Source organism: Plasmodium gaboni, chromosome 9, assembly GCF_001602025.1.
Source record: "Plasmodium gaboni strain SY75 chromosome 9, whole genome shotgun sequence".
NCBI classification, from domain to species: Eukaryota; Apicomplexa; class Aconoidasida; order Haemosporida; family Plasmodiidae; genus Plasmodium; species Plasmodium gaboni.
Window position 1 is genome coordinate 1,216,579 of NC_031489.1, and position 24,609 is coordinate 1,241,187.

General features: G+C 15.8%; 7 protein-coding genes across 7 annotated transcripts in view; 5 read left to right on the forward strand and 2 right to left on the reverse strand.

Moving 5' to 3' along the window:
• Nucleotides 1–742: 742 nt before the first annotated feature.
• PGSY75_0936300 (ring-exported protein 3) lies at nucleotides 743–1,697 on the reverse strand (the record flags this gene model as incomplete). Its single annotated transcript, XM_018785764.1, has 2 exons — nucleotides 743–1,520; nucleotides 1,621–1,697. 2 exons carry the CDS (start codon nucleotides 1,695–1,697, stop codon nucleotides 743–745), a joined length of 855 nt encoding a protein of 284 aa, XP_018642105.1.
• Nucleotides 1,698–4,087: 2,390 nt separating this feature from the next.
• Nucleotides 4,088–4,992, forward strand: PGSY75_0936400 (ring-exported protein 4; the record flags this gene model as incomplete). The annotated part of the gene is made up of 2 exons (XM_018785765.1): nucleotides 4,088–4,161; nucleotides 4,422–4,992. 2 exons carry the CDS (start codon nucleotides 4,088–4,090, stop codon nucleotides 4,990–4,992), a joined length of 645 nt encoding a protein of 214 aa, XP_018642106.1.
• Nucleotides 4,993–6,893: 1,901 nt separating this feature from the next.
• PGSY75_0936500 (putative exported protein) lies at nucleotides 6,894–7,866 on the reverse strand (the record flags this gene model as incomplete). The annotated part of the gene is made up of 2 exons (XM_018785766.1): nucleotides 6,894–7,559; nucleotides 7,777–7,866. 2 exons carry the CDS (start codon nucleotides 7,864–7,866, stop codon nucleotides 6,894–6,896), a joined length of 756 nt encoding a protein of 251 aa, XP_018642107.1.
• A 1,815-nt stretch (nucleotides 7,867–9,681) lies between these two features.
• PGSY75_0936600 (exported protein (PHISTc)) lies at nucleotides 9,682–10,679 on the forward strand (the record flags this gene model as incomplete). The annotated part of the gene is made up of 2 exons (XM_018785767.1): nucleotides 9,682–9,870; nucleotides 9,972–10,679. 2 exons carry the CDS (start codon nucleotides 9,682–9,684, stop codon nucleotides 10,677–10,679), a joined length of 897 nt encoding a protein of 298 aa, XP_018642108.1.
• A 6,037-nt stretch (nucleotides 10,680–16,716) lies between these two features.
• Nucleotides 16,717–17,856, forward strand: PGSY75_0936700 (putative lysophospholipase; the record flags this gene model as incomplete). The annotated part of the gene is made up of 1 exon (XM_018785768.1): nucleotides 16,717–17,856. One exon carries the CDS (start codon nucleotides 16,717–16,719, stop codon nucleotides 17,854–17,856), a length of 1,140 nt encoding a protein of 379 aa, XP_018642109.1.
• Nucleotides 17,857–20,411: 2,555 nt separating this feature from the next.
• On the forward strand, nucleotides 20,412–21,761 carry PGSY75_0936800 (exported protein (PHISTc); the record flags this gene model as incomplete). Its single annotated transcript, XM_018785769.1, has 2 exons — nucleotides 20,412–20,516; nucleotides 20,652–21,761. 2 exons carry the CDS (start codon nucleotides 20,412–20,414, stop codon nucleotides 21,759–21,761), a joined length of 1,215 nt encoding a protein of 404 aa, XP_018642110.1.
• A 2,442-nt stretch (nucleotides 21,762–24,203) lies between these two features.
• Nucleotides 24,204–24,609, forward strand: part of PGSY75_0936900 (exported protein (PHISTb)) — a gene marked incomplete at both ends in the record, with an annotated part of 1,816 nt that continues 1,410 nt past the window's right edge. Inside the window, one exon of the mRNA XM_018785770.1 lies at nucleotides 24,204–24,392. Coding sequence (XP_018642111.1) covers nucleotides 24,204–24,392 — 189 coding nt within the window. The remainder of the gene's footprint in view (nucleotides 24,393–24,609) is intronic.

A 24,609-nucleotide genomic window follows, 5' to 3' on the forward strand; every position in this document is an offset into this window, starting at 1 on the left:
CAAATATTAAAAAGGAAAGAAGAAAAAAAAAAAAAATATGAATATGAATATGAATAATTTAATTATATAAACAAGCAAATTGAGCAAACAAAATGAATATACGTTCATATGTATTTATATATATATATATGTGGTTAAATATGACATTACCATTAAATCATATATAGGTTTATATATATTTTACACTAAATGAAAAAGCTCCCATAAAATGTCATAACATTATTATATATTAAAATTGGTAAAAAAATCTATGTACTTGAATTATATTATATAAATGTGTAACTTTTTGTTTTTCCTATTTAATTAATATTAAAAATAAAATATAGAATATGAAATATAATAACAAATGAAAATGCATAAATAAAATAAATAATACAAATTTAAAAAAAAAATGTGAACTATACAAAATTTACATTTTTTAATCATTTTTCAAAATTTTCATAATTTTTAAGAATTTATAGAACGGTATGATTTTTTTTTTTTTTGAATATATTAAATGGATTTTTATTATACATATATATACAATATCTGTTTTTATAAGTATATATTTTTTTTATTTTATTATTATTTTTTTTTTTTTTGTAAGAGTAATTTCTTTAATCATTAAAATTGAATATTATATGAAAGAATTTATGTAACATTTATTTTTAGAAGACATTGGTTTATTTATTTATTATATATTTTATTATTTTATTATTTATTTATTTTTTATGGAGAATTTATATTTTGATCATCTTCGTCTTCATCTTGATATTCTTGTTTGTTTTATGAAATCCCATTGTTCTTCTTCTTCTGGTGTTAAATTTTCATTTGGTTTTTCTTTTCTTGCTTCTCTAAATTCATTTAATAATGCTTGGAAAACATTATTACTTTCGTTATATAATGTCATACGAAATTCTGCTAGCAGTTCTACCATATCAGACCAACTTTTAAATTTAGCATCATAATCATCTAATGATGTTAATCCTTGTACTAAAACTTGACAACTTTGTACTGTTATATTTACCCAATTAGAATGTTCAAACATATTTAGGTGTTGCCATTCTTCAAATAATTTCCGTTCATATGCACTTTGAGGTTGTGTTTTAAATTCATTTGATACTGTACTGTCTGCGGCTGGTACAGGTAAGTTATGAATTTTATTACTTACTTTATTTGATTGTGTTTCATCTGCATTTAATGATGCTGCAGTTAGTTGTTCATGTGATTCTTGTGATGTTGTTGATTTTGAGGTTGTTTCTTGTGAAGTTGTTGCTTGTGAAGTTGTTGCTTGTGAAGTTGTTGCTTGTGAAGTTGTTGCTTGTGAAGTTGTTGCTTGTGAAGTTGTTGCTTTTGAGGTTGTTGCCTGTGAAGTTGATGCTTTTGAGGTAGTTTCCTGTGAGGTTGTTTCTTCTATAGGTAATGATTGTACATGGCCTTTCCTTAAATTCTGTTCTTGTATAATTGCTTCAGATAAATTCCTAATATCATTCCCTTTGTATGAGTTGGCATATTTATAGTTGAACGTATTCAAATATGAACTATAGAAAGAGAAAATAAATAAATAAATAAATATATAAATATATATATATATATATATATATATATATATATATATTTATTATTATTTTATTTTATTACCAAATGACAAAAAGAATGTATATAAATTCTTTTGTTCCAACTTTTGAAAACATATTATTATTTTTACGGGTTTCCATTTTTTTCTATGGATTTTTTTTTGATATTTATTTGAATTTTTACTTAAGAAAAATATACATAAAATACAAAAATGAAAAAGAAAGCTAAAACAGAAGGGGGGGGCTCACTCAATTTGTATTTAATAATAATATTTTTTTTTATTATATTTCTCTTTGAAGAAAAACAAAATAACAACAAAATATATAAAACATATTATTATTATATATATATTATTTTAGCATAAATCTAAAATATGTATAAATGGTGTAAAAAAGAAAAGAGAAGAAATATATTTAAAATTAAATGTATAAAATAAAAAATTAAGAAGAAAAAAAAAACAATTTTATTCGTTTTTATACAAATGTTTTGAGATATTATTATTAATAATTAGAAATAGAATTATATTTTCTACCTTTTTTTTTTTTTTTTTTTAAGTATAAAAAATACAAAAAATACAAAAAATACAAAAATACAAAAATACAAAAATTTGCTGTTGTTTCTTATAAAATTATTAAAAATACTAATATAGTATATATTAAATTATAATTAATTATATATAAATAAATATATAAACACAATTGTATTACTAATTATAATATATTTTATATGTAAATATAATATATATGATATATATATATATAATTAAATATATTTATATATATATTATGACAGTATTTTTTCTTCATGCTGATTTAATTTATATATAGATTCTTTTAATAAAAAATAGGTAGAAATGATTTTTTCATTTTATAAACCCTTGGAGATATATATTTATAAAAAAATTTATTAATAACATAATATAACATAAAAAAAAAATAATAATAAATAAATAATATAAAATAAAAGGGTTGCGATTTATTTATTATGTTACAAAACTATTTTTACTTTTATACAAAAAGATTATGAAGATTGGTATGCCCTAAGAAATAGTATTTTATATAAAACGAAAAAAAAAAAAAAAAAAAAAATAAATAAATAAAATAATATGGTTCCTAAATTTTTATTTTATTTTATATAACCAATACGTAAATATTTTCATCTTGAATTGTACTCATGAAGAAAAATATGTCCTTCAAAATATTAATATATAAATAAAAACAATTTTTAATACATATATATATATATATATATATATATATATTTTTATATAATTTTTATGATTTCAAAATTGTACAGGGAAATAGCGTTTTTATTATATAAATGTTAAAAAAAAAAATTCAAAATTTTCTCATCATTAATATGATATTTAATATATATATATATTTTATATTTTATGTCCCAAATATTGAATGTAATGGGATACTCTAAAAAATGTATGAAAATAATATATTATTTTATAAATATATAAATATAATATATTAATTTTCCATTTTCACAAAAATTTAAAATAAAAAAAAAAAAAAATACATCAATATGTATATTATATAAATGAATGAATATATAAATATTTACATTTAGAGATATATTTATATGTTTCTTTATTTTTATATAATTATATTTATTATTTATTCAATAAGCGTGTACTTCTTTAATGGTAAAAAAAATTATATGTACAGAGGCCAGAAGAAAAAAAAATAAATTAAAAAAAAAATGAATATATTTAAAAAAAAATAATGTCATTTTTTCCTGTTGTTTTTTTTTTTTTCAGTTTTTAAAAATGGTAAATTAATAAAAAGGAATAAAAAGAAAGAAAAATATATTATTAGTGTAAATTTTATAAAATATGTGAACATAAATATAAATATATATAAAATATATATATATATATATATATATATATATATATTTTATGTCCTTTTCAAAAAAAAAAAAAAAGAGGAATAACATATAATATATATTATATATATTATATATATTTATTTAAGTATATATTGTACTTGTGGGAAATACTTTTTTTTTTTTTTTGTCCTTTTTTTTTTTTTGTTAATATATAAGTTAATTTATTTGTTATTTAATTTTTTATTATTTATTATTTTTTTTTTTTTTTCATGTTATTTTTATGGTCTTTAATAAAAACACTATGAGATTATATATATAGTAGGATAAAATAATTAAAAAAAATAAATTTATAATTTTCCTAGTTTTTACGAACTATATAATATATATATATATATAATGGAAAATAATTATTTATAAAATAAAAAAAAAATAATATATGTAAATTAAAATTTAAATAACAATTTGTATTGAAAATACAAAATATATTTATATATAGGAAAGTTAATTATACTGGTTCTTATTATTAAAAAATTTTTTTTTTTTTTTGGAGAATAAAATAAAATTTAAATTATATATATATTTTTTTTAATTATAAAAATTTCAATGAGGTTCCTTAATATTATATAAAATATAATTTCCTTAACTAAAAAATTTAAAAAAAAAAATTTTTTTTTGGTTCTTACAAACAATAATGGAAAAATTTTTTAGAATATCTTATAATAAACAGTCTATAAGACAAATAATTCATATGTTATATTTCATATGGTAAATTAAAAAAAAAAAAAAAAAAAAGAGAGAAAAGAAGAGTAGAAGAAAAAAAAAAGTTGACTTTATATAATATAGTTTTTAAAATATTTTAAGAGGAAATAAAAAATATATCAATATATACATATATTTATATATATTTATATATATTTCTTTTATTACTTTTTGGAATTATTTTATATATCATTATTTGTCATATATGTGACAATAACCTTTTAATATATTATCTAAATTTTTATATTTTATTTTATTTTTTGTAGTTTAATTTTTATCTTTTATAATACAAACACGTGCTTGCGAAAAATCTCAAAATGTGATAGAAACTTGTCGGAGTTAAATTTAGGAGAGCAAACAGATTATGATGAAAGTGAGATTAGTAATATTAAAAACATTCCATTTTACCCTGATAAATTTAATAAGTTGGAATATAAATTAAGAGAAGTATGGAATAAATTAGAGACAGACGAACATGATGATTATATGGATGTTACTGTTGAATATTTTGAAAAATTATTAGATAATGACAAAAATCTAGAAAATTACGAAAAGTATTATGAAAAAAGAGCCTTAGTTGCTTATATGTTACATGAATTTCGTAGAGGATATCTGAATGAACAAAATAGAAAATTTAGGAATTTTCTACATAATTTAAAAGAAAAAAGAATTAAAGAACCTATAGATACATTGAATGCTGATGAACAAGATGAATGGAATAAAATAAAGAATGAAAAAATTAAAAGTGATGAAGAATGGAAAAAATATCAATTACAAACATGGGAATATTTAATGAAAATGGAATATTCTAAAATGACATCATGTCAAAATGTGTAATATGATTATTATTATATAAATTATAAAGTCTAATAAATAATAACAGCATCTTTTTATTATTTTTTAATATATATATTAAAAAATATTTATTTATTTATATATTTATATTTTTTTTCTCATATAATCAATAAGAAAAGATAATATTTTCCTTTAAAGTGGAACTTTCATATGTAATAGTTTTATTTTATTTTATTATTTATTTATTTATTTATTTTTTTTTTTTTTTTGTTAACTTATTATATTATATGTATTTTAAAAATTTGTAAATATTTTTTATTTTTTTTCATTTATATATGTTTGTAATTCATATTATTAATCCCATTATGCCATTCTTATATTCTTTTTTGTATTGTATATATGTGTATATTTTATTTTCATAAAATTTCCAAATATATGGGAAATAAAAATATATTTAAAAATTAATAAAATGTAGTTTTAAAATAATGTATTTATTTGTAAAATAAACATTATATATATATATATATATATATATATATATATATATTTTTAATAAAAAAAGAATTATAATAAAAGAGTTGTTAAGAAATTATTTTGTAGAGTATAATATGTAAATAAAAAATAACAAGACAAATGTTTGAAAATTATTTTATAATAATATGATGAGTTATGAACAAAGTAAATACGATTTGTTTTCAATTTAAATGGTTATTATATATTTTGAGATTACAAAACATATGATAATATAGAATAATGTTAAAACTCTCATATTTATTTAAAAAAAAAAAAAAAAAAAAGTCTTCTTAATAAATTTAACAAGGTTGTAACTAATATACCCATATGGTAAAATATATCTCATTTTATTCCTCTTACCTGTTGTTTTATTTTTTTTTTATGTACTATTATTGACTTGATTAAACCTTTTTTGTAATTCTAATTTTAAATCAATACATGATAGGTTTAATATTGTAATGTTTTTTATTATATAATAAAATATGTCTGTATTTTAATTTATGAATTTAAGGTTGTAAAAATAGTTATCTCTCTCTATATATATATAAATTTATAATATAATATATATTATTATTTTTATAAATAGCTATAGAAGAATATTAATTGAAATAATTATAAAAATAAGTTAGTTCCTAATATAATATATACAAACTATCATAATAATAAATCGAAAAACGTTTACCTGAACATACGAAAATTCAAGTATATAATTTTTTTTCAAAGGGATATATGCTTGTTACATTTTTTCCAGCTATAATTATATTTACTTTATTGTTATTACTTTATATAGTAGTATTATGAAAAATGAATATTCTGAATCAAAGCATATATAAAATTGCAGCAACAAAATATGGAAGATAAGGACAAATAAATTTATAATTTGAAAGATGATTATAGGAATTAGAAAGAAATAGACAAATATAATTAGGATATAATAATTAATAAACACAATAAAAAAATAAAATAAAATAATAAGAATGTGTAAAATATAATGTGAAGGATAATAAATAGTTCAAATATGACTTAACATATAAGGGAATAAAAGCAGAATATATGGACCATAAATATAACATATATAGAGAGGAAGGATATGGATATATATATATATATATATATATATGTCAAACGATTAATTAAATGAGAGAGGAAAAAAAAAAAAAAAAAGATATTACAAGAAACAAACATAGTAGGAATAAAAAATGAAACATAAAAAATAATAAAAAATTATTATTTAAATCTTATAAATAAACATATAGTTATATATACATATATATATATATATATATATTTTTATTTTACAAAAAATAAAAATATAAAAATAAATAAATAAAATAATGTGTATAAAAAAAATAATGGAAATTTTTATGTTTGGATTCCCATTAGAATTTATATTTTAAAAATATTCTATATATGTAAAATTATCCTTTGAACTAATTTATTATCTTTATAATTTTTTTGGATATATACAATACCATATTTAATATATTTGTAGGTATATCTTTTATAAATTGAATGAACTCTTTTAGCATATTTGAAAAGGTAAAAAAATTATTATGTGCTTTATCATATTTCCTAATTTTTATTAAAATATATATAATAATTACAGAACATATAAGGGATATTATTAAAGAGAGAATGTATGCTCCTGATGCCAAATAACAAACCGAAATAAAAACAAAAACTATAGGTTCGAAAATAAATAAATATTCTTTCATTTTTTGATTTATTTCATTATTATATAATTCATAATCAGGAGTTCCCTCAATATAACTTATAGATTCTAAGAAACTATATATTAAATTTTCAAAATATATATCAAATTTTTTTATGGTTATAAAAAATTTATTTTTTTTATTTGTATGTGTAACATATACGGGGGTAAATTCTGAATTTTTATATGAGGTATATATTTGTTCTTTATCGTTAGTGTTATCTTTATCTTCGTTTTGTTTTTTGTCTATATTTTTTTGTGATGTTCTAAGATTCGTGTTATTTGATTTTTGTGATATTTTTAGTTGTTCTATGTTGATGACGTTGTCCACATTTTCTTCGGTTAGAAGTCTATAACGTTTTTTAATTTGAAATATGTAGTATTTCTTTAAGAGTATAAATAAAAAAATAATAAGATAAAGAAAATAAATAAAATTAAGAACAATAATAAAAATGTAAAGAATGTAAAATAAATAATGTAGTATAAATATAAGTGGAAGATATATATTGATTAAATGTATATATAAAAAATAAATAAATATTTACACGTATTATTATTATTATTATTATTATTATTATTGTTGTTGTTGTTGTGTTTATTACTTGATAGGGAAAATAATGAAACCAAATTAATTTGAGAATTACACTAATTTTAAAAAAGATAACTTTGCTTAATTTTTTTTCATTAAGCATCTTTTTTCTTTTTTTTTTTTTTTTTTATGAACCCTTTTTTATATAGGTTGTTATGTTGTTTATATTATATATGTATAAATGTAGAAATAGTATATTATATATTTTATTTTTTTTTATTTCATATATTTATTAATTATATAATATTAAAAGAATATATATATATATATATTACACTTTTTGATTTATAAAATGAAAAAGTGAAGAAAAGGTATGCTTCCTACATAATATCAGTATTATAAATATTTATATTTATATATATTTTTATGCTTAATATATTTTCAAAAAATAAATCATAATACTTATATATATATATTTATATTTAATTTAAAATTTTGTGTATATACATAAAAGTTCAATTTTAAAACAGAATAAATATATTATATATTAATATATATATATATATATATATAATGTGCAATATTGGTATCATTTTAATTGTTTATAGAATTGCACTTGTACTATAAATTGAATTAACATGTATTTCTTTCATTTATAAGTAAAATTCAAATTTTAAAAAATAGATGATATTATTTAAAAAATATATATCACTTTATATTTTATATTTTTTTTTTTTTTTCGTAAATTCTCAAAGAAAAAAAAAAAAAAAAAAGGTCCAATTTCATAGGTAATACTGTACTTATTTTTATGTTTTATAAATGCATACGCGAATTTATGACATATATTACGAAGCTAGTATATAAATAAATATATATATATATATATATATATATATATGTATATGTTTGTATGCATATATTTTTTTTGCGGAATACAATAATTTAATATAGGAAATTATAAAATTTTATTAAAATATAAAATATTCTTTAAAAGTATTTATATTTATTATATGTTTTACATTTTAATTATTTTTTTTTAATTCATTTAATGAAATACTTTATTATATTTAAGAAAAATTTTTAAAATACTTATTTTTATTTTTTATTTTTTTTTGGAAAATTTGTAAGAAATATAGAAATTAATAATTTCAATTGATTTTCAATTAAAAATATTAAAATAAGATCATAATCTTGTATACATATAATATTTAAGAAATATTTATTATATTTTATTATTATATTTTTTTGCTTTATAAGAAAAATTATAAGTGTAAATAACTATAAAAATATATATTATTGTATTGTAATGTATTAATATATATATTTTTTATAATATTTTAAGAATCCATATTTTTTTTTTCTTTTGGCTATTAATTATAACTTTAAAGGTAAAATAATTATATATATATATATATATATTATATGTGGAAGTAAATTATATATTTACATCAAACATTTGAATATTTAATTGATATATAAAAAGTTATTATATTTTCATAAAATAAGAAAGATTAATTATAACATTGCTAAGTATAGTATTAATATGTTTACGTTAAAATATTAAAATTCATCAATCTATAAAGTAGAAAAAAAAGAAAAAAGAAAAATTTTTCATAGTCAGGATCTTTAATATGAATTAACGAGAAAAAAATAAAAAATATTAATAAAAAAAGACAAAAATAAATAAAGTCGAATCTTTATTATTTAAGTATATATTGTACATTTATATATATATATTTAATTTTTTTAATGTAATATTTATCGAGTTATACTAAAAATATTACAAAGCGTAAATTAGAGTATTTCGCATAATATTTGAAACTATATAATTATTTATTTGTTTTATTTTTCTTCTTTTTATTTTATCTTCATACACAAAAAAAAAAAAGAAAAAATATAATAATATTACATTAATAAAAATATCAAATATATATTTATATTTATTTTTATATTTATTTTTATAGTTATATTTTTAAGCATGATAGGTCAGATTTCATCAAGTTTGAAATTCCAGAGGACCAAAATTAGTGCTGAGGGTAAGGATTCATTTAATTGTAGAAAAGCTTGTTCTTCTAACAGAGAGATGAGGAAGGAAAAGAGTCCCATTATGTTTTTTTCCTCTTATTCGAGATTATCAATTTTTGGTCTGTTATGTATATTCTTGTTGGTAATATTAAAAGTTAATAAAATTACATATATATATATATATATATATATATATATGTATATATAATATGCTTTTTCTTATTTATTCTTTTATTTTTTTAGAATTTTTATATATATAATGGTAATTGTAATATAATAGAAGAAGGCAAGAATTGTCATAAAAGAAAGTTGTCTGAATTAATAGACTTAAAAAATGGTTTCTTAAGACGTGATGGAAATAAAACTAATGTAAAAGATGCATCAACTCAAACAGATACTGTATCTGAGAGTAATAATGTAGTAGATGATTATAATTCATATAATGAATTTAATATTAAAGATGAATTAGAAGATATATTTAAAAGTATAGGGTTATCTTCTTTCCATGAGAAATATTATGATTTAACAAAACAGTGGAGTGATGAAAAAATTGAAGAGATTATGAATTCTTTAGTGGATATTCCAAATAAATTGGATTTGCTTACTATATGGATGCAAGTTCGAGGTAGTGAGAAATTGAAGATGCATAATATGTCATATGGTTTAAGAATATTATATAAAGAATTAATTAATAAATATAATATACCAATGGAATCATGCACACATATATGGCTTAATTCTTATTATGATATAACCAATAGTCATTTATATAAAGAACATGAAAATAATATTAATTTCCTTGACTTAACTACTAAAGAAATATTGACGCGTGAAGATTTTATAGACTTTATTAAAGAGACGAAAAATAAATTCAACAAATTAAGAAATGAATTGAGAGAAACTATAAGTAAAGATTTAATAGACAAGTTAACACCTAGACAAGTGGAATAATTTATAATATATATATAATTATATTTGTTCTACATAATCGCTATGTTATTGATTGCACAAATTTAAATTAATAACATATTATTCATTTTACTATAGTACCATGAAAAAAAAATAATATTCTCCACGTAATATATATATATATATATATATTAATAAATTTTTTTTTTTTTTTTTTTTTTTTTTAATTTATTCATTTTTATTTTTGAATATACGCAATTTTGTTCTTAATATGTATATAGTACTAAACATATAGGCACACATATATATATATATATTATATCTACCATTTTATTTATTTTAATTGGTCATAAAATTCATGTTTACATTTATATATAAGATATATATATATATATATAATATTTGAATGGACATATTCTTTTCATTGTCTGTAAGTATTGATATTAGATATAATTCTTTTATAAGAAAGATCACGATTTATTGGATGCTATACACTACTACGCACAAATGTATTAATATATATATTATGATGCCTAATAAATCCTCAAGTCCAATAAAATTGTTTACTATCTTATATTTCTAAATATTATGAATTTTGTAAATTATATAATATTATTTTGTATTGTTTGTTTCTCCAAATGTTTTCTTTGCTATATGTTAATATTATATACAGAAAAAAAATTAAATTAAAAATAAAAGAAATAAAAATATCTTATGTTAATATATTATACATAAAAAGGGAAAATAATCAATATTTATATGCATTGAATAACTGAATATTATTTATAGGTACATTATTTGGCTATTATATTGTTAAGATATGTATTATTCTCATAATTTATATGTGCCTATTGTTTTATTCTCTTGTATTTATAAAAAAATATATTTTTTAAAAAAAAATAAAGTCTCATGCATTAAAATTATTATATCAAATAGATTCATTGGGGTAAATTAAAAAAAATAATAATAATTTGAATACACATAATCATATTAAATATTATGAGCTTTAAATTAAGTATTGTAAAATATACGAAATGAAGTGATATATGTTATCTATATACTGTGTATTTTTTTTGTTTGTTTCTTTTCTTTTTCTTTTTTTTTTTTTTTTTTATCAGTCATATTATGGTGCCATGTTATAAAGTAATATTATAAATGTTTTGTTATTATATGTATTAAATATATATTCTATTTGTTATTTCATTATATATTTAATAAATATAATTATTCATATTGCAATTCTTTTTATGTTATATCGAAATGAATATTGTAAAAAATTATAAATACCTTGAATAAATAAATAAATAAATACATATATATATATATATATAATTTTATTTATTTATAAATTTTAATTAATACATATGTTCTAAATTTTATGGTATTATATTATTTCTCCCTATATTTCATAAACCTGTAGAAGTGAATACATATTTATATAATTATATTAATAATATTTGTTTATTAACATTTTCTATTTTAAGATATAATATTATTAGAATAAATCAAATAAAGTGTATGTTTAAAACATGCTAGAGTTTGTAAATGCAGTTTATATTTAGAATATGAAACGTAAAAAATATTTATATTATAAATAAATTTGTAATATCTTAAAATATAAGCATATTTACGTAGATCTATTTTTTATTCTAATATACAAGAAAAATATAAAGATGAAATATGTAAATATTATATTAAGAATATTATATATATATATAAGAATACATAATAATAATTAGAATAAGAGTAAGAATCTCATTTTAAAATATATTTAATTAAAAAATACTAATACCTTACTGCTTGTATCATAATATAAAAACTAATAAAGAATAAAAATAAATGTTATATATATATATATATGTTTCGATTATAAAATTCTGTCCTATATGATGTAATTATTTTTAAAGAATAAGAATGAATTACATATTATCAGATTATAGGAATTCTTATTATATTATTTTTTCCTTTAATGAATGTAGTATGAAATGTTTAAGAAAGGACATATATATATATATATATGTATATAATTATATATACAAAATAAATAAATAAATAAATAATATTATAATAATATCATAAGGTAAATATTCATATAAGTAAAAAAAAAAAAAAGCAAATAGAAAGAAAATAAAACCAAGAACTTACGTTTTTATAAAATAACTATTCTCTAGTCATGAACGTATATATTTCAAAGAGTATATTATATACATACGTATCTTATATTTATGAATTTTATTTTATTTTGTATTATTTTGTTTTTTATATTTAATAAATTCCTTCCCTGTATATTTATAGTTCTCAGAGGTAATATATTGTATATACATTATAGATTAAACTTATAATAAAGTTATATGTAATTATATATATATAATAATTATCTAAAATAAAAATAAAAAACTAATAGTCTATATATACATATATATGATATAAATATTTTAATGTTAGTTAAATTTATACTATAATATTTTAATTATTATATCTATAAAATATATTATATATACATATATAAATCATTCAATGTAATAATTATAATTTTAAATTTTCTGGAATTTTTATAATTTATTGTTAATATATTTTTTCTATTTAACTAAAAGGTTGTATATTTATAGAATTTTTTTTTATCAATGTATATAATATATATATATATATTAATATATTCATAATCTACATTGAATTTTTTTTTTTTTTTTTTTTTTTAATTGTTATTTTTCTAAGTTATTTAATATAACATAAAAATATATATTCATATTTTATATGTGAAACAGAATATAAAAATTAAATATATTTAAAAATATATGAAATGTTTTTATTTTGTTTCTTTAGAAGTCTATAATAATAATTAATATTATAAATGTTTTTTGCATGTTTTTTAGAATTTCGTATATTTACTATTATAAATAAATTACATCCAACATAAATTATATATAATTATTTTTTTTTTTTTTTTGTTGTAATATTATATAAAATATAATTAAATACAACATATTAATTTTATATAAATATAATTATAATATAAAATATATTATAGTTAGAGGACATTTCATTATAATTATAAGAAAAAGAAAAAGTTATTTTTCCTTTATTTTATAAGAATAATATAATAATTGTTTTTTTATATAATAATATCAGATTTTTAAACTTATTATTAAAAAAAATAAAAGATATATTATATGTACAAATTATATGATAAATAGAATAGTTATATATAATGAATATAAAATAAATATGAATATATAATAAGAAAGAATATATTATTAATATTACAACCCTTTTTTTTTTTTTTTGTTTTTTGTTTTTTTTTTTTTTTCTTTTTCTTGAAGAATTATTATATAATAATATTATAAATGGTTATAATATATATATGTATATAATTTAATAATTGAATAAGCCTCGGATTCATCATTTTATAATAATAAATAGTTAGTTTAAATTATGCATATTTTATAAGAAAAGTAGAAAACACTTGTATTTAATATAATTAATAGAAAACATAAATATGTATTGAATATTATATTATTGATTATATTTTATAATATACTAATAATGTGTTTTGTACTTAATATAGTGTATATAAAAATGCTCAAATGTTTTTAAGTTGGCTTAACAAAATAATTATTATATTAATATATATCTTTAATTTTATGTACATTTATTCATATTTCATTTTTTTTTTTATTTTCTTTTTTTTTTATTTCCTGTCCTTTTTTTAAGACTATCAACCTTAATTTGTTTTGTTTTTTTTATTTATTAAATAAATGTTTTTAGTGATTATATTATTCCTGAATATATATATATATATATATTTTATGTCAGTTACTTTGAGGATATATGTATTCTAAAAAGATATATATCTATTTTGATAAATAGAAAAATTAAAAATATAACTATATAATATGATTATTGTTTTGTTATTTTGTTTTTATTGTTTATTCTATTATAAAAGTTAAATTGTTTATATATGAAAAATATATATATTTACACATACATATATATCTATATATATTAATAGAAATGAAAAGTAGTACAACCCGATATAGTTTGTTTAAAAAATGTTTTTGTTTTCCTATTATGTTATATAAATAAATATATATATGAATTGTTTTTTTATATAGAAATAAATATATTTTATATTGTTTATAATATATAGAACGACAGGATAATTGGAGATTCTTAAAAGTTTATAGAATTTGTATAAAATTTTTATATGGTAAGTAGAAGTATTTTTTTCCGATAATATATGAAGAAAATTAATAAAGAAAAAAAAATATAAACGTTAAAAAATTGTTGGAGTATATATATATAATATGTAATTTTTATTTTTATGTATATTTCAAGTTCAATATATTTTGCTTCATTTTATATGTATAAAGGTTAAAGAATTATTTATATTTACATATATATATATATATATATATATGTTATTATAATTATTTTTTTTATATTTTTTTAAAAATATTTTACTTTAATAGATATCTACATTCCTATTTTCCTTTTATTTTATATATTTTTTATTATTATTTTTATTTTTTTATCATTGTTCTATTTATTATAGAAATTTATATTATTCAGAATTGTTCTATTATATATTTGTGTTGTATTATCTATATTTATTAGTATTTTATATAAATATCGAAAGAAAATAATGAATATATTATATTTTTTATTTTAAGAATTATAATTATTTATATGAAAATTTTATTTACAATCTATAATAAATAAAATTTTAATTTATTATTTATTTTATTTTATTTTTTTTTTTTTTTTGTTAATATATATATATATATATATAATATAATATATTTAGAAATATGAATAGCTATAAAAAAAATAATAAATTAAGATTAATTAGTAAAACAAAATAAATATCATAATAAATTATAGCAATATGATAAAAGCCATTGGTATGCTTATATATAAAACCATTGCATGTAAATATATTAATTTATTTATATATATATATATATATATATATATATTTTTTACATCTCAATATATTTTTATGATCTGTTTTGGTTGTATTTTATGTAAAAATTTAAAATTTCTTTATATATATATAAAAAGAAAAATAAAAAAGAAAAGATAATATATTATTTTTTTTTAATATTTTTTTTATTGTTACATTAATTTGTGAATATTAATTATTTAAGTATATTATATATATTTTTTATATGAATAAAACATTGGTTATATTTTATTATTGTAAAAAATAATATATATTTTTTGCATTCTTTTTAGACTTGTTCTGATTTTTTTTTTTTTTTTTTTTAAATTTATAGAAGTCTATTTTTTATGTACAAAATTTTTATTTAATAAGATTGGGTAATATAAATTAGTATGATATTATATATAATTTTTTTTTATGAATTTTAGATACATAAAATAATAATAACAATATATATATATATATATATATATAATACATTTATTATAAATTATTTCAATGAATTCATTATATTCATATTATTGTTAATATAAAATAATATTAGAAGTCTAACGCTTATAAATTAATGTAAATTAAAAAAACAAAAATATATTATATACATAAATATATATGTGTTCATATATTTTCTTTTTCTTTTTAATAAAATAAATCCATGGATTGAACCATTAAAATATATTATATATATATATATATATATATATATATATATATATATATATATACATTAAATTTTTTTTTTTTTTTTTTTTTTTTATTTATGTAAATGTAACTTTTTCATATTTTCATTATATTTTATATGGTTGTTATTTAATTTATATGTTTCATAAAAATATAGATAGAATATTATGATTTAATAAGAAAAGATATATTAAATAATTTATTTAATGGTTTAATCATCTTTTATATCATTTTATGTAATATGCATGTTATTATATATAAACATTTATTAATTTTTTTTTTTTTTTTTTTTTTTTTTTTTTTTTGAGATAAGAATAAATCTAAAATGTTTAATTGATTATAACTTAGAATAATATTATAAATATATATATATATATATATATATATGTATATGTTCATATATATATGTGCATTTTCATTTTTATTTAAAATTTTTTTTGTTCGTTATAAGTTATAATAATGGTTGCAAATGATTTATGGGAAGAACCGAATGAACCAGTAACTAGGGTTGATGGTACTCCAAGATTAGATTCATTTTTTAATAAGGATGGATTATTATTAAGAACATATTCATGGACAGTTAAGAAAGCTGTGGGTATTATTGTGTTATTACATGGTCTGAATGCTCATGTGAGATTACAATTTTTAAAACAAAATGTAGAAGTGGTAAGTAATGATGAAGTAATATTAAAAGATATAGATAATTATTATGTATATAAAGATAGTTGGATAGAGAAATTAAATGATAATGGTTTCTCAGTTTATGGTATAGATTTACAAGGTCATGGGAAATCTGATGGATGGAATAATTTAAGAGCAAATATAAATTTTTTTGATGATTTAATATATGATGTTATGCAATATATTGAGAAAATTAATGAAGATATATCATTAGAATATAAAAATGAATCAAATATGAATGTATCAAATATAGACTCATCAAATACAGATTCGTCATATAATAATATTAATAATGATGATAATGAGAAACCACCAATATATTTAATGGGGTTATCATTAGGGGGTAATATTGCTTTAAGAACCTTAGAAATATTAGGAAAAACATATGATTATGAAAAATATAATATAAAAGGATGTATATCCTTAGCAGGGATGATTTCTATTGAGGAATTACAATCTAATTGTTCATATAAATACAGATATTTTCTTGTACCCTTTTCGAAATTAATATCCTCTTGTTTTCCTTCATTTAGATTACCACAAAATTTTAATTTTCAGAAATTTCCTTATGTAAATGATCTTATTAATTATGATACTTATAGACATGATAAATGGATAACAATTAAATTTGGACGACAAATTTTACGTTCTATAAAAAATTTAAATAATGACATGAAATATATACCAAAAGATATTCCTATACTCTTTATACATTCGGTAGATGATAGTGCTTGTTATTATAATGGTGTGATTAATTTCTATGATGCTTTAGAATCAGAAAATAAAGAAGTTCATACTTTATATGATATGGACCATATTTTGACTATGGAACCTGGGAATGAAGAAGTATTGAAAAAAGTAATTAATTGGATAAATAATTTAGATAATTTAAAGAAAAATAAGAAAATTGTACTTTGAAATTAAAAGAATGCTTTTTTCATTATAAGTATTAAAAAAAAAAAAAAAAAAAAAAACAAGTAAATAATAAAAAATTAATATTATATATTATATATTATCATTTGCCTTTATTTATTTATTGTATTTTATATTTTTTATATAAAAAATTGTATATTTAAAAATGTTTATATGTATATATTATTTTAAATATATATATATATATATATATTTATTTATTTTTTCGTATGTTTTTGTTTTTTTTTTTTTTCATATATTTTTCCTTTTTTGTCTTTTTTTTAAATATTAATAGAAATTATGATTATTCATATATATATACACTAATATTTTATTTAATATAAGTAAAAAAATACTTTTTGAAAAACTATTTTTTATTTTTTTAATATATCATTTGAAAATTTATGACATGAAAAAAAAGAAAAAAAGGAATTTGAATTTCAGTTCATATCAAATATAATTATATGATTTAAATAAAATAAATTATGTAGGTAAAAAATTTATTATGTGGTTTTAAAGCAAGTAGCATATAGGAATACTTATTTAATTGTTCTATATATATATATATATATATATATATATATATATATTACTTATATCAAAATGAATAATTCATATTGTATTCCTTTTACTTTATTATTATATTCTTTATTACTTTTTTTTTTTTTTTTTTTTTTTTTTTTTTTAATTTTATTTAGAATTTAAAGTTTTCACTATCTTTTTATTTATTATATATTATTAACCATAAGAAAGTAAAATTTCAACATTTTTTTTTTGTATATTTTTATATATTATACATATAATTATATTTTACGTAAAAAACAATACAATAAAAAAATTAAGAAGATATAATTTTTTGGGGATAATATGGAACTTTTGGAAAATATACCTTATACATACATATATATACATATATATATTTACACATGAGATATAAAATGTTATTATTTATTATAAAAAAAGTTATAAGAAGAAAAAAAAAAAAAAAAAATGGAATGTGTTTATATAAATTTAATAAGTAATAAAATAACCAATATATATACTATATTATTCAAGAAACCTTTTTATATATAAGATGATATAATAATATTATTAAATTTTGTATGGATTCATTTATAAAGCTACCAAAAATATATATGATGTAACAGAAAATAAATTATTTTTATTATTAATTTATTTTTTTTTTTTTTTTTTTTTTTTTTTTTTTTTAATATGATTATCTATTTAGTTTAATTTAATTTAATAAAAAATATATGTATTATTATTGTTTAAAAAATTCAGAACACCCTAAAATATATATAAAATGTAATAAATTATTAATAATTAAAAATAAAATATTATTTTTTTTAGGTATTTGTACCAAATAAGCATAATTTATTTTTTATAATAAAAATTAAATGATTAAATAAAATAATGAATCTAAAATATAATAAAATAATATTAATATCCCCATAATATAGTAATATTTAGAGTTTAGAGCTAATTTATATATATAATAGCTTTATATATATAATATTATATATATGATTTTATTAGGTAAGGTTTTTCAAAAGAAATAAAGGAGAATGAAAAAAAGAAAAAAAAAAAAAGAAAATTAATTCAAATATGAATACACTAAATTGAAAATTTTTGAAATATTAATAAAATATTATAATATATATATTTTAATATATATTATTAACACTACAAAATAAATGTGGTAATAAATGATCTAAAAGAGAAAATAAGTATAAAATTATATATAAATAATATGTATATTATAATAAAAATGAGGAATGTATAAATTATTAATGTAATTCTTTTTATTATATTACATAAAAAAAAAAAAAAAAAATTTATTCTTAGGAATTACTATTATATATATATTAATACATAGGGATACAAATTGGGTAATTAATAATATTTACTATATATATGTAATATATATATATATGTGTATATTTTTATACCTATTATACAAATACTATTTTCCAATATTATATTTAATTATACTAACATTTCATAATATTATAATATTATATAATATTAAAAAAAACCTAAAATATTTATTTATTTAGGATAAATATATATATAAAAAGGATATATAAATAATTAATAAATATATCTATATATAAGGTTATAAGGAAAATTTAAAAATAAAAAATATAATAATAAATAAAATATATTTATTTTTAAATCTTATATTATTATATATATATTTTTTTTTTTTTACTAAGTATATAATTATAATATCTAATATGATTATCCATTAATTTTACCCAAAAAAAAAAAAAAAATATATATATATTTATATTAATATCAAGATTAAAATATCTTTTTTTGTTTTACGTAACAAAAAAAAAAAAAAATAGTGTTTATATTTGATATACGTATATATATATTTAATTTTTTTTTTTTTTTAAATAAAAACCGTAACAGAATATTTGTACATTATACATATATATACGTTTTAGTCTTAAAAAATATATTGAATATAAATAGAAAAAATTACTTTTTCTATGTAAACAATTGTAAAAATTTCGGTCTTTTAAAAAATTCTTAAAAAGTGAAAAAAATAAGAAATGGCTGTTAGTACATATAATAATACAAAAAGGAGTGCTCTAAGATGTGTCCTTAAAAGACATAGCCTTCTATCTGTTGTTGCTATCATTTGTATGTTATCATTGGTAATAAAAAAATAAATTAAATTAATAATTTTTTAATATTTTAAAAAGTGTAAATATGAAGATATTTTATAAGTAAATAAACCTTTTATGTGTAATATATATATATATATATATATTATTTATTTTATTTTTTAGAATTTATCAATATTTGAATATAATAATAATAATTATGGATTCCATTGCGCCAAAAGAAATTTTAAAAGTTTAGCTGAAACAGATTTAAACGGAAGTACCAATTTAAGATATTTTTTGACAGTTGATGAAGTTAAGAATGAAGAGGATTCATCAAGTGAGCAATTAAATAAGTTTGATTTCAAAAAATATACTGCTGAAGAAATAAATGAAATGGTTGACAAATCTGATGAATTTATAAATAGAACTGATATGCATATAATATTTAGTTTTGTACACGATGCTGAGATGGAAAAATTTAAAAAAGTAGAAGAAAATGTATTTAAATTTATTGAAAGTATAGCAGAAACATATAAAATACCTGATGAATATAAAGAGAAAAAATTCAGACGTGCACACCTTGATATGCAAGGATATTTAATAGAAAAAGAAAAGTTCCTTTTACAATATTCTTATCTTGCTTTAAATGGTAAAATGTGTGAACGTAAAGTTTTTAAAGAAGTTTTAGAATATGTAAAAGATGAATGGGCTGAGTTTAGAAAATTAATGTTTGAATTATGGAAGGAAAAATTAGCTTCTGAATTCAGAGAATATGGTGAAATGTTAAATCAAAAAAGAAAAATTAAACAACATGAACTTGATAGAAGAGCACAAAGAGAAAAAATGTTAGAAGAACATAGTAGAGGAATATTTGCAAAAGGATATTTAGGAGATGTAGAATCAGAAACTGTAAAGAAGGAAACGGAACACCATGAAAATGAATATGAAGAAAATGTCGAAAAACCAAAAGAGCAAAAAATTGAAGTTGAAGAAATTACTGAAGAAGAAGTTAAAGTTGATGAACCAAAAGACGAAATCACAGTAGAAGAAGTTCATTTTGATGAACCAAAATTACAACAACAAAAAGTCGAACCACCAAAATTAAAACAACAAAAAGTTGAACCACCAAAAGTACAACAACAAAAAGTTGAACCACCAAAAGTACAACAACAAAAAGTTGAACCACCAAAAGTACAACAACAAAAGCTTCAAAATGGAAAAGGACAGAAACAAGCATCTCCAAAAGCAAAGGGAAATGATCAACAGAAATCAAAAAAAAAGAAATTTTTTTAAAAAAAATAATTAATATAATGGAACCTAGTTAATAGAGTAAATAAATAAATAAATAAATATATATATATATATATATATATATGTATAAGGTTTTTACGTTTTGGGGAATGTGTATTGTTTTTAGGTTTTTCAAACATGTTGAAAATGATAACACCATAATGGAATAAAATAAAAAGAAAGAATAAAATAACATCAAATATATTATGAGAACATTTATATATTAACTAAGAGGCATAATATAACTATTATAGAAAATGTTTTTATAATTTTTTCTTAATGTTTTGTACTATTTTGAATTCATACTTATAAATGATTAAACTGTCTTTAACCTTTTATATTTTATATAATTGGGTATATTATAATTATATTTTATCTATAATAATAATAAAAATAATAATAATTATTTTTTATATGTTTTTATGTATATATTTTTAAAGTGTATATTTTGTTTATTATATATATATATTTTTTAAGATTCAAATTTGTTCTTTCATTTATATTATATATATATGAATAAAATCACACATTTATATATATATATATATATATATATACATACATAAAATATTAATGCACTTTTGTAAGAAATAATATAAAAATTTTATATAGCGTTCATATTTATATTTAACAATAAAATCATAGAAATGTAAAAATATATTATTTTTCTTTAATATAAATGTATTAAAAAGTATATTTCATAAAATTATTATAATTATTAATTTAAATAATGTTAAAATATTGAAAGTAATTGTCTTTTGTGGTTTTTTTATATGTTATTTATATTTTTCACTATTGGTACTTTTAAAAAGATAGTAAAAAAAAAAAAATAAAATAAATAAAAAAAATCCTTATTTTTTAATTATATTAAATTTTTAGAGCATACATTTTAAAATTACATTTAAATATTTAATATGAATATATATATTTGATATGAAAAATAATTTGAATTATTATTAATATGAACAAGAACATTTAAATTATGTTCCTAATTACACATATATACAACATATATATATATATATATATATTATATTTTTGTTATTTTAATTTTATCACAAATTAATAAATTTGTTTTTTTTTTTTCATCATTGATCCTATTGAGAAAATAATATTATTTTAGATACTTCATATAATAAGTCTTTTTAATTTTTTTTTTTTTATATTTAAAAACGTTATATTATTAATAATTTAATGTGTTTACAACATGTAAAAATTTAGAAAAGTGATATATGAACGTATATGAGAACAAAATTAATATTAAACTTATATTTAAGTATTCCATGAAATTTTGTTCGACATTTCTTTTTTTATAATGTGTAATATATATGTTATATAAAATTATCTTGGGGATTTTAATACTTTTATATATACAATAGAGTTGAATTAAAATATATTATGACTAGAATATTATATGGTAAAATATTATTATTAAATATATATATATATATATATATATGTTTTTTATTATAATTTAAAATAATATTTTACTTAGATATAAATATGAAATGAAAATATTTTTAGAAGAACACATTAACATATTGTAGAAAAAATTATGTTAAAAAAAAATGTTTAAAATAATATATATATATATATATTTATATAATCATATTTATATATTAAATATTTTTATTAATAAATATAAAAATAGGTTAATTTAATTATTATTTATGTTATATATTTTTTTTTCTTAATGAGGTATATTTCTCCTATATGATGAAAATGTTTGAGTTAAAAACAGACCTTAATTTTTTGAGACTATTATTAAATATTGTGAAAAATAAATTATATGTAATAGTTATTAAAATAAAAAATATTGTAATATTTGAATAATTGTTATAAAAATAGTTTTAATTAAATAATATAAATTAATTAATTATTATTTTTTTTTTTTTTTTTGAATTATCTTCTAATATACATTTCAATTAATTTATAAAATTTTAAAGAAAGGATAGAAATGTATATATGATACAAACAAATAAGCTCAAGAATTATAAATAACACTTTAATTATTGAAATGATTATATAAACAATATAGTATCATTATATAATGTATTTAATATTATAGATATTTTATAATGAGATACAATGTTTTATAGTTTTGTAATTATATAATTTTTTTTGTGTGCTTGTGTAAATATTATTAAAATTTAATATGCTATAGATATAGGGTGAAATGTGCAAGTGAAAAAACAAATAAGATGAGAAATTTCAAATAAGAATTTAATATTTTTTTTATTATTGTTTTTTTTTTTTTTTTACACATTCCTAAAATAATATAATATATACTATTTTTCCTTTTAAAATACTATATATTATAGTCTGAAGAAAATACGAATAAAAATTATTTTTTTTTTATAATAATAATAATATTCATATAAAATATTTATATATATATAAAGACTGTATCTTTTTAGAATAATTGTTTATATATAAAAAACAAAAATGAGGTTTTATAATAAATTTAATGTTAATCCAACTAAAGGATTATTAGATTCTAATAATGTACAATCAAAATATTGTACAATATATTCTTTTGATGATGAAGAAAATAATATGAAAAGAAAAAATCAGTTTTCATCCTTTGGTAACTTATGTTTAAAGTTATCTATCCTTGCAGTTATTATAATAGTGGTATGTCAAAAAAAAAAATTAAAAATAAAAAATAAGAAAAAATATATGTGTACATTTTATTCTAAATTCGAATCATATATATTTATTCTACATATAAAATAACTAATATATTATTATATTTATTTTTCATATATATATATATATATATATTTGTGTGTATGTATGTATATATATATGTTTTTTTTTTTTTTTTTTTTTTTTTTTTTTTTTTTTTTTT